At 36.8% G+C, this 10982-nt stretch overlaps 1 protein-coding gene across 7 annotated transcripts in view; it reads left to right on the forward strand.

Moving 5' to 3' along the window:
- Window positions 1-10982, forward strand: part of Ppig (peptidylprolyl isomerase G) — a 28513-nt gene that overhangs the window by 4739 nt on the left and 12792 nt on the right. For 3 of the 7 annotated variants that reach the window (XM_013345994.2, XM_013345999.2, XM_013345997.2), the window contains 7 exons: window positions 3673-3750; window positions 3840-3914; window positions 4301-4408; window positions 6180-6224; window positions 7471-7558; window positions 8996-9025; window positions 9129-9268. In XM_013345994.2, the coding sequence (XP_013201448.1) occupies window positions 3690-3750; window positions 3840-3914; window positions 4301-4408; window positions 6180-6224; window positions 7471-7558; window positions 8996-9025; window positions 9129-9268 (547 nt within the window). In that variant the 5' untranslated portion in view covers window positions 3673-3689. Of the gene's footprint in view, window positions 1-3046; window positions 3076-3636; window positions 3751-3839; window positions 3915-4300; window positions 4409-6179; window positions 6225-7470; window positions 7559-8995; window positions 9026-9128; window positions 9269-10982 lie in introns of all 7 variants that reach the window. The other 4 variants (XM_013345995.2, XM_026778211.1, XM_005346525.3 and 1 more) reach the window with 3 other exon arrangements.

A 10982-nucleotide genomic window follows, 5' to 3' on the forward strand; every position in this document is an offset into this window, starting at 1 on the left:
CATATAAACTACATGAGTCATTTTTTTTTTTTTCTTCTCACAATAAACAAGTATAAAAAAAAAAAAAAAAAAAAAAAAAAATTGTGAAACCAGTCCAAAAAATAAAAAGATTTTGATTTAGTGGAATTTATAGATGAGTTTATAATTTTCACTAAGGAAGGACTGTTCAACTTGAAGAGTGAGTCTCAGAGTACTGTGGTTGAACTGAATCTTTTTTTTTTTTTTTTTAATGTGCATTGGTGTTTTGCTTGCTTGTATGTTTGTGTGAGGATGCCAGATCCCCTGGAACTAGAGTTACAGGCAGTTGTCAGCTGCCATGTGGGTGTTGGGGATTGAACCCAGGTCTTCTGGAAGAGCACCTGGTGCTCTTAGCTACTGAGCCATCTCTCCAGCCCCGCCAAATTGAATCTTAAGAAACATAACCAGAAGAGTGAGAAGGTGCAAAAAAAGACTTGGTTGACATCTTAATCATTTAAAAAAAAATCCACTGTCTGTTTCTTTAAGAGTGAGACTCAATCTAATGCTGACTCTGAAACTTCAGATAACTCTTTGAATGTGATAAAGTCACTACATTACTTATTACCTAATTAAAATACTGGCTAATAATTGGTTGCCTATATACTTTAGGCTTAAAGACCCATTAGTGTGAATATGGAAATCTGTTTACATATGAAACTGCAAAATGAATTTCTGACCACTCAATGATGTTTCTGAAATATATTTGAGGAAGTTTAGCATTTTGTTTTATAAATATTATTTATTGGTGACATGCAAAATGATTAATAAACACTTTAAATAATATTTTAATCATTTGCATGGAAAGTAAAGTAATACAAATGGTAACAGTTTATAGTTAGGACTTTGCATGTTATTTGTATAACTTGGTTTTGTGTTGTGTGTGAACTTACTGACTTTATTTCTTATTTTAAAAGTATTTCCATTGCCAGGTCTCATGGTGCACTCTTGTAATCACAGTACAGGAGGTAGAAGCAGGGGGATTGAAAGTTGAAGTTTAGCCTGAGCTTCATTGGGAGACCCTGCCTTAAAAAAAAATCTCTAATAAGAAAATAAATAAGTAAATTCAGTGTCACTCAAATTTCTGTGGAAGTCAGGTAGGCAAAGTGAGTTTATAACATTAGTATATGATAAATGGTTACAGTTCATAAGCAATAATGGAAAGAAGGTGAAACTAGAACATGCATTCCATCTAATGGGAGCAGTATATACTGACTGCTGTACAAAAATGGGACACTGCCCCAGGTGTGGTAATTATTTTTCAGAAAAATCCAAATCTGGGTTTATGATATTAGCTATAATTCATTCAGGCTAAGCAAATTTGTGACAAATATATATTCACAAAAGATTTGATCATATTCTGAGACAATTGGTGACTAATTTTTCCCTCCTGAAATGGATCTTGCTATTTGTTTTAGACAGGAAACACTCTGGAGTGCTGGGAGCACAGGATTGAATGAACAATTTTTGAAATTTTTATGGACTCAATTTTTCTTTAAATTAAAATTTCTATCTTAATATTTTTATGAGATATTGATTAAATATTTGTCTTACTGTTTCAGACTTTAGGTAGTATTAAGTAATATTTGAGAGTCATAAATGTAGAGGAAACATCCTATTTATGACTAGCAATTGTTAAGTCTTTAGTGATGATTAGTAACAGCGTCTTAGTAATTTTATTTATTTTAAACATTATTTTATATGTGTGGGTATTTTGCCTACATATATGTGTGTTCACAATGTGTGTGCAGTGTCTGTAGAGGTCACAGAGGGCATTAGGTCCCCTTGAACTGGAGTTAACAGATGGTCGGGAGCTACCATATGAATTCTGGAATTCAAACGTCGGTTCTCTTGAAAAGTTCTTAACCACTGTACCATCTCTCAACTCCATTTAATAACTTTAGAGACATAGTATATAAGCCATCTTTTGTGTCACCATTGTTCATTAAGTGTTTTTGTCTTATTTTGAGACAAGGTCTCATTATGTAGCTTTGGGTGTCTTGCAAAACCATGTAGACTAGGCTAGCCCTAAACTCACAGAGATCCACGTGCCTTTTCCTCCTGGGTGCTGGGATTAAAGGATAGTAAAAAGACTATCCCTATGTTATCCTGACTTAGTCCCCCAATGTTTGGACTAAAGGGTTGTGCCACCATGCATGCCCATCCTTCAGTTATTTTCTGTAATAGATGTAAATCTACTGTTGACTCAATTAAAAATATCAGCCAAGGTATGCAGAGGTATAACTCAGTGGTAGAATACAAGTACCATGTGTGAGGCCCTAGGTTGCATTGACCCAGCACCAAAAAAAAAAAAAAAAGAATGACAAAAAGGAAGAATCTTTTCATAGTAAAGAATGCAGACCTTTCAGGGCTCTGCTTACAATGAATTGTCATAGACTGTTTGCTGAGGCACATTAGAAATCTAGTTGTGATAATTTAAATAAAAACAAAAGTGTTTTAGTCTTTTTTGACTAAAGTGTTTGGTCTGTTAGCTTGGCTGTTATTCAGTACTTGCTGAATAACATCTGCTCTTCACTTTACTGCGTCATTCCATACCAAGTATTATAATTGGACATTTTAAGTCCTTAAAATCAATGGTTTACAAGAAGAATATCAAGTAAAAGGTACCTGCTGTAGATAAAGCTGTCTACATGGTATCTTACACATAAGTATATGCCTGTCATAGGCTGTTTGTTCCTCTTGATCACAAGTTGCCTCGTGTAAAATTTAATGTGCTTTTGGTCAGAATTCTCTCTACCATATATTAGTATCATTGAAATACTACCCTTCCAGATCAGGTGTAGTGGTACACACCTGTCATCTCAGCACTGGTGGATTGCCTCAAATTTGAGGCCAGCCTGCGCTACATTGTGAGTACCAAGTTAGCCAGAGCTAGAGTAAGATTTTGCCTCAGAAACAAAAACCTCTTCCTTTTCTTCATAAATGATTTATTTTGGTTTTGTTGGGAAATTTGAATATTTTTCCTTACTATCTCACATTTTAATTAGAGCTCTCATTTTTTGTTTCCTAGGAGCAAAAGGATTGGCTCAATTGCCCTTGGTGGGTTTTGTTTTTTATTGTTTGTTTCCCCCACCTAAAGGCAATGTTCATATTCTGTTCACTAGTTATACATACTTAATACAATTTTCTCTATGGGGTTGCACTCTGGCTTTGGTTGGTAAAATAGAGATTTATTATATTATAATGATGGCTGGTGGTAGTGGCACATGCCTTTAATCCCGGCACTCAGGAGGCAGGGGCAAGTGGATACCTGTGAGTTTGAGGGCAGCCTGGTCTACAGAGTTACAGGACAGGCTCCAAAGCTACAGAGAAACCCTGTCTTGAAAAACCAAAAAAAGAAATTTATTATATTATAATGACTATGCTCTCTTCAGGAGCACATTTACTAAAATTGGAATAATAGAGATTAGCACAACTCCTGCCCAGTAATTAATTTAACCTTTTAAAGTCTTTTTTATTTTCCTCAAAGCACAGTTTTAATCTCTAAAAGTCATAAGTTACCCAATGGAAACAAATGGAAAATAAATTCAAATAACATTTATAACTTATGTGCAGTAGAATTGACTTTTATATATTAATGGAAAATCTTTGCTATTTTAGTCTGCTTGCCTGAAACTGTATCATATACACTTACAGACTGAAGTGTTGGAACCATGGGAATAAAGGTCCAGCGTCCTCGATGTTTTTTTGACATTGCCATTAATAATCAACCTGGTAAGAATATTAATGTTTTTAATTAAAATTTTCATACTAGTCTTTAAAATTGTAATCAAGACATTTAAACCAATTACCTTCTTTTTCAGCTGGAAGAGTTGTCTTTGAATTATTTTCTGATGTATGTCCCAAAACGTGTGAGAATTTTCGTTGTCTTTGTACAGGTTTGTTTTCATTTTCAATTGCCCTAATAATTCCTAGAAATATTAGCTGTGAGACCTGCATGTGGACGAATACATAAAATGCCGGAACCCAGGCTGAGTCGAGAGCATGAATTCAAGGCCAGTCTGGGCCATAGGCAAGATGTGATTTGTACTCCTGTAGATCCAGCCTTTGGGAAGCTGAGATGGGTGTTGTGAGTGTAAAGCCAGCTTGAGTTACATACTGAGACCTGGGTTCAAAAATCCAAGTTAACTAACAAATTAAAAAATAAATATTAGCTGTAATAGGATTTATTTGTGATTGATTTCTGTGTTCTCCAGAAAAATAGAGGCTTTTGTAGTACTTCAGTCTTTACTTCTCGTTGACCTATGAATGTTTCTTTTTCCAGGTGAAAAGGGGACAGGGAAATCAACTCAGAAGCCATTACATTATAAGAGCTGTCTCTTTCACAGAGTTGTCAAGGATTTCATGGTTCAGGGTGGTGACTTCAGTGAAGGTGAGACTTTGAGTCCCACAGAAGAGAAGACATATTTATGTTTTGGTTAACATAAAGGTTTTGGGTGTTTTTTGTTGTGCATGTTGAACAGGACATGGAAATCAGAAAACAGTTTATATTAAGAGTCTGTCCTCTCCACTATATGGGTTCTAAGGATCGAGCTCAGGTTGTTGCACTTGGAAGTGTGAGTGCCCTTTTTCCACTAAGCAGTCTTGCAGCCCATAAAGGATCTTTATTTCTATGACTTCTTTACTAGTTTTTAACTGTGTTTGTACCAGAGTGCAAGTGCCTGAAGTGACCAAAGGTGTCAGATCCTCTAGAGTTGAAGTTATTAGACTGTTGTGAGCTGCCTGATGTGGGAGCCGGGAACTGAACTCGGGGATTCTGTGAGAACAGTATGCTTTTAACTGCCAAGCCATTTTTTCAGCTCCATATGGAAGTTTTAGTTTGATTTTCTTACTCCATTGAAGTCTTTGGTGAAGTACATAGGAATACTCACAGAAATACAGAAAAGATGAAAACAGAGAAGGGAATTTCCCCTTTTACTCCAGTGCTAGGGAGTAAGCCCAGGGCTTTGTCTATGCTAGTTAGGTGCTGCTCAGCTGTACCTCGGGACCAGTTGTATCTGTGTATGAATTAATTTCTTCTTCTGAACACAAAACAAACATTATAGCCTCTAAATCTGCCATATGAATTTGACTTTTGCACAGCTTGAAGTACTCTCTAGTTTTTTTTTTTTCTTTTTTTCAATTTTATCTATGTTTCTCTGTAGCTTTGGAGCCTGTCCTGAAACGAGCTCTGTAGATCAGGCTGGCCTTGAACTCATGGAGATCTGCCTACCTCTGCCTCCTGTGTGCTGGTGTGCACCACAATTACCTGGAAAAACAATATTATTTTTAAGGACACTATGAAAAGGTGTCATTTTATTAAGAGACTTGTATACTCACTTGACAGATCTTTTCCCCGTAGACTTTTTTTTTAACATTTATTTATTGTGGGTAATGATGTGCTATGGTATGTGGAGTTAGAAAACAGTTTGCAGGGTAAAGGTTCTCCTTCCAGCATGTGGGTCCCACAGATTGAACTCTGACTGTCAGATTGGTGACAGGCACCTTTACCCTGAGTCTTTTCCCATGAATCTTAATAGGCTTGTTAGTTTTGGTTTGTTTTAAAGAACATACTTTTTTTTTAAATTTTTTATTTATGTGCATTGTTTTTTTTTTCCTTTGTGAGGGTGTCAGATCCCCTGGAACTGGTGTTAGAAAGGCAGTTGTAAACTGTCATGTGGGTGCTGGGTATTGAACCCAGAGCTCTTAACCACTGGAGCTTTCTCTTCAGCAGCATCACCCCACCCCTTTTTTTTCCCAGTTTTCGAGACAGGGTTTCTCTAGCTTTAGAGCTTGTCCTGGAAACTAGCTCTTGTAGACCAGACTGGCCTCCTGATTCACAGAGATCCTCCTGCCTCTGCCTCCTGAGTGCTGGAATTAAAGGCATACACTACCATCACCTGGCTTCTTTTTGTGGGGGGAGCAGGGTTTCTCTGTAGGGGTCCTGGAACTCACTGAAGGTGTCGCCACCACAGCCTGGCAACTTGTCGTATTCTTACTGAAGTATCATAGGAGAAAGGCAGTTTCCAATCTTGTTATTGGCATTATATTGATGTCTTATAATTTGTTATAGTCCTTTGAGTGTTATTGATTCAGAATTGAGAAGTGTTTGCCTGAATTTACTATCCTGAGATCTAAGAGTGATTTTTTTTTTTCATTTCTAGGGAATGGAAGAGGAGGAGAATCTATTTATGGAGGATTCTTTGAAGGTAAAATTTATACATCTAAATTGTTTTTCTTTTTTATTTAACTTTTATGTGATTTGATGTGAAGTTGTCAGATTCCCCTGTAACAGACAGTTGTGAGCTGCCATATGAGTGCTGGGAATTGAACCTGGGTCCTCTGGAAGAGCACTAAATTGTTTTTAGTATTTTTCACTCATTATAAATTATAGTAGGTCTGGACCTTGAGTTTTCATACAACTAAAGGCAGATAAGTAGAAATAAGTTAATGGGTTTTATGTTTCACTTTTGGTATTCAGGAGAATATTATCTCAAATTTCGCTTACTTTTTTGCATTCTCTATCAAGGATTGGAAGACAAGTTCTTTCCATTGAAGTAAATAATGCTATGGTGAAGGTGAATGAAGTTGAGTCTAGACTGATGTTTATCCATGCTCACAATGAAATGGATAAACTGTAAAGGAATCCTGTCTGGACTCTCTTACTGTATTGCTGTTTATTTTTAGTACAGTGCTGGGATCAAATCCCAGGCCTTATGCATGATAGGCAAGCAAGGCATAGAAATTTTATGTACTTTAGACTCAGTGATAGTGTGCTTGATTAGCGTGCATGGGACACTGAGTTCATCCTTTATGCCAGGGAGGAAAAATTAGTGTTAAATCTAAAAATATAGAGAGGAAAAAATTAGGTTCATAATTGCTTCTTTCTTCCTTCGTAACCTACTTCGTTGTTTGTGTTGTGTTTGACAGTAATGAACACTTCCAGCCAGGCATGGTAGCAATGGTTGTAACACCAGCACTGGGGAGCTGAGGAAGGATTTGGAGACCAAATTGGCTTAAATAACAAGACCTTGTCTCAAATAAACAAACAGGAACATTTCTGTTATGAACAGGAGTGAAAAATGAATTTTTTTTGAGTGTGATGTATGTGTACAAGTGTAGCAAATAGGAACATTTGCACATGTGTACAGAATAGAGGAAGACATCAGGGCTCTGTCATTCTGCCTTATTCCTTTAGACAGGGTTTGTCACTTAGCCTTAAGCTAAACTATCAGCCAGCAAGCCCAGCAGTTCTATTACTGCTTCCCACAGCACTGAGCTTGCAGGTGTTCAGTAGTCAATTTGGTCTTCTACGTGGTTGGGTCCTGGGATCTGAAGTTGGGTCCTCATGTTTGTACACAAACTTCTTAACCACTAAGCCATCTTGCCAGCCTCTAAAATAAGTGTTTTGGAGCTTATGCTTCTTACATAACTGAAAATTTTTCTTTTCTTTAGATGAAAGTTTTGCTGTTAAACACAACAAAGAATTTCTCTTATCAATGGCCAACAGAGGGAAGGATACAAATGGCTCACAGTTCTTCATGTAAGTATTTAAGGTCTAAAGTATCCCTTCTAACCTTCCCCATTGCCATTATAAGAGAAAAATTGTAAGAGAGGTGAAACAAAGAATTACTAAGGGGGATAGTAGAACCAGTTACTAAAGATCTCAGATGATAGAGCTCGCCAAGAAAGAAAGGTGGCTTAACGGCATTTCTCCTGTCAGGACAAACTTGGGCACCATCCACCACTGTACCTGGCTTTCATTTGTTTTGTTGTTTGGGGGTTTTTGTTTTGTTTTTTAAGACAAGGTTTCTCTGTGTAGCCCTGCTGTCCTGGAACTCGCTCTGTAGACCACCCTGGCCTCAAACTCATAGAATTCAGCCTCTCTCTGCCCCCCAGGTGCTAGAACTAAAGGTGTGTGCCACTACCACCCAGCTATACCCAGCTTTTTGTATGGGTGCTAGGGATCAAACTCATGCTGTACACCAAGGACTTTGTCTAGTTGTGAGAGATTTTGTGCCACGTCTCTGGTACATAACCACGTACCAGGCTTCTAAATACATCATTTTAAGTTTGACTTTGGAAATAAAAAGGAGTTGAGGGCAGTGCTTGCAAAAATTTCATTGAACAAAAAAATGCTTTAGTTTTAGGTGAGTTTGGTTTGAAAGAATCTCATGCTCAAGGCTCTTTGAACTTCTGGGTTCAAGTTATCCTCCATCTTAGCTTCCCCCAGTACATGCACCATCATGTTCTTATTTGGACTTGACCTGTTTTAACGCTACTTTTCTTCAACACAGAATTTTTCTTTATATCACAGATTGCCTGGTGAAGGCAAGTTCCATAAGTAAACTTGTTTGAACATGGACTCTAAGCAGGAACACTGAGCACTAGTCACTTACTGTGTGCTAGGTGCCATGATTTTTAGATACTCTGAGAGCTCTGGAACTTGGGTTTTCATGCAAAAGAATCCACAGTTAAATATTGGCAGTTAATTTTTAAATGTATGAGACTTAAGTGGACTGTTTCTATACTGGTTCAACAAATACATTTCGGGGCCACAAACAGTGACTGTTCCCATCTTAAGCCCTCTAATACCCTCCACTTTAACTGTTAAATGTTAGGGTGAAAAGCACTGTTGTTAAACCCGTAAGCTAGTAGAATGATCTGGTAAATTTTGGTAATATCAATACAGTAGAACATCATACTATCAGGAATATTTAAGAAACCCAGTTACATTTAAGAAATACGGGTGGATAGAAATAATACCAAATGTTAACTACATGCAGGTCAATAATAAGTAGTCACTGCTTTTATATTCAGAACAAGTGTTTTTTTTAATTGTGTGGAAAATCCTTTGCACTCATGAGGTTCTGCTGTGTAAAGGTAACACAATTTCTTGTTTCCATGCACTGTTTTTCTTTTTAGAGATGCTAACTTTGTCTCTCTGTTTTTTATTCTTATATCTGATGACTTCCAAAAGAACAACGAAACCAACTCCTCATTTAGATGGGTAAAGTTTTTAATATTTTACAACATATTTTAATATTTCACAACAACTTTGTTGCTATTAAAGTAAGAAGGTTTTATTTAGACATCTTTACTTAACACTCTAGGCATCATGTTGTTTTTGGGCAAGTGATCTCTGGCCAAGAAGTTGTCAGAGAGATTGAAAACCAGAAGACAGACGCTGCTAGCAAGCCATTTGCTGAGGTGCGGATACTCAGTTGTGGGGAACTGATCCCGAAGTCTAAAGGTAAGAGCAGGTCCATGTTTTAGGGAATTCTTGTTCAAATAAGCAGAAAGATTCTAAATCTTTGGCATAAAAATTCTTAATGAAGTATATATAAAGCATGAAGGTTTTGTGGGATTAGTTATATTTTGTGCTGTTACTTTTTTTTCTAATTTTGTGTGTGTGTGTTCCTGCACATATGTGTCTATGTCACCACAACTTCAGTTATGGTTCCTCAGAAGTCATATACAAGGTACCATAACCACAGTATACAGTAAGTAAATTATACTTGGAAAGAATTTTGCACAATGTTTATCATTTTGTATGTGCTCTGCAGATAATTATTCTCTACTACTTTCTTCAACCTCTTTGGGTGTCGGGGGGTGAGGTTAGATCTCTCTGTGTAGCCCTGGCTGGCCTGTAATTCACAGAGATTTACACACACAAGTGATGGGTTTAAAGATAAGCATCAACACACCCCGTTCAACCTCTGTTTCACATTCTGATATAGGTCACATCTGCTAGAATGCTTATTTTGAAAATGTGCATTTGTTCTAGTGCATTTGATGTTTTAGGAAATTTTGCTTATGCATAATCTTGTCTGCGTACTAAGTGAACTTTACTTGACTGAATACCTTTATAGGCACATACAAAAAGTATAAGCTATACTACTTCTGATAATTTCATGAGCAAAAACTCCTGGTATTTTCATGAGCAAACTCCTAGTATTTTTCATTGTTATTACTTATTTTTTATTTCTTAACAATTTAATCTAAGTAAAACTCAATCACCACTTTTGTTTTCTTTTTTTGATATATCACCAATGAAAGTTTGAGTGTTGATATTTTCCTTTGGCCATGTTTTGCTTCTGTTTTTTGAGACGAGGACTCACTCTGCAGTCAGAATGGCCTCAAATTTGTTATCTTCCTATCCTTGTTCTGCCTCTTTTTTTCCCCCCTCATGTGGTTTTCTTTTTCTTTTTTCTTTTTTTTACTTTTTTTTAAATTAATATTTATTGAGCTCTACATTTCTCTTTGCTCCCCTCCCTGCCTTTCCCCTTCCCCCTTCAACCCTATCCCATATATATACACACACATATATTTTATTATCAATATATAAAATATATATTTTGTTTTTATTGAGCTATATATTTTTCTTCGCTCCCCTCCCTTCCCCACCTTCTGCCTTCTCCCATGGTCTCCATGCTCCCAATTTACTCAGGAGATCTTATCTTTTTCTACTTCCCATGTAGATTAGATTTATGTAAGTCTCTCTTAGTGTCCTCATTGTTGTCTAAGTTCTCTGGGATTGTGATTTGTGGTCTGGTTTTCTTTGTTTTATGTTTAAAAACCACTTATGAATTATGTGATACTTGTTTTTTTATGTCTGGGTTACCTCACTCAAAATAATGCTTTCTAGCTCCATCCATTTTCCTGCAAAATTCAAGATGTCGGTTTTTTTCTGCTGTGTAGTACTCCATTGTGTAAATATACCACATTTTCCTTATCCATTCTTCGGTTGAGGGGCATTTAGATTGTTTCCTGGTTCTGGCTATGAAAAACAAAGCTGCTATGAACATAGTTGCGCCCATGTCCTTGTGGCACGATTGAGCATCCTTTGGATATATACCCAAAAGTGGTATTACTGGGTCTTGAAGAAAGTTGTTTCCTAATTTTCTGAGAAATCGCCACACTGACATCCAAAAGGGTTGTACCAGCTTGCATTCCCACCAGCAATG

Source organism: Microtus ochrogaster, chromosome 4 (genome assembly GCF_000317375.1).
Source record: "Microtus ochrogaster isolate Prairie Vole_2 chromosome 4, MicOch1.0, whole genome shotgun sequence".
NCBI classification, from domain to species: Eukaryota; Metazoa; Chordata; class Mammalia; order Rodentia; family Cricetidae; genus Microtus; species Microtus ochrogaster.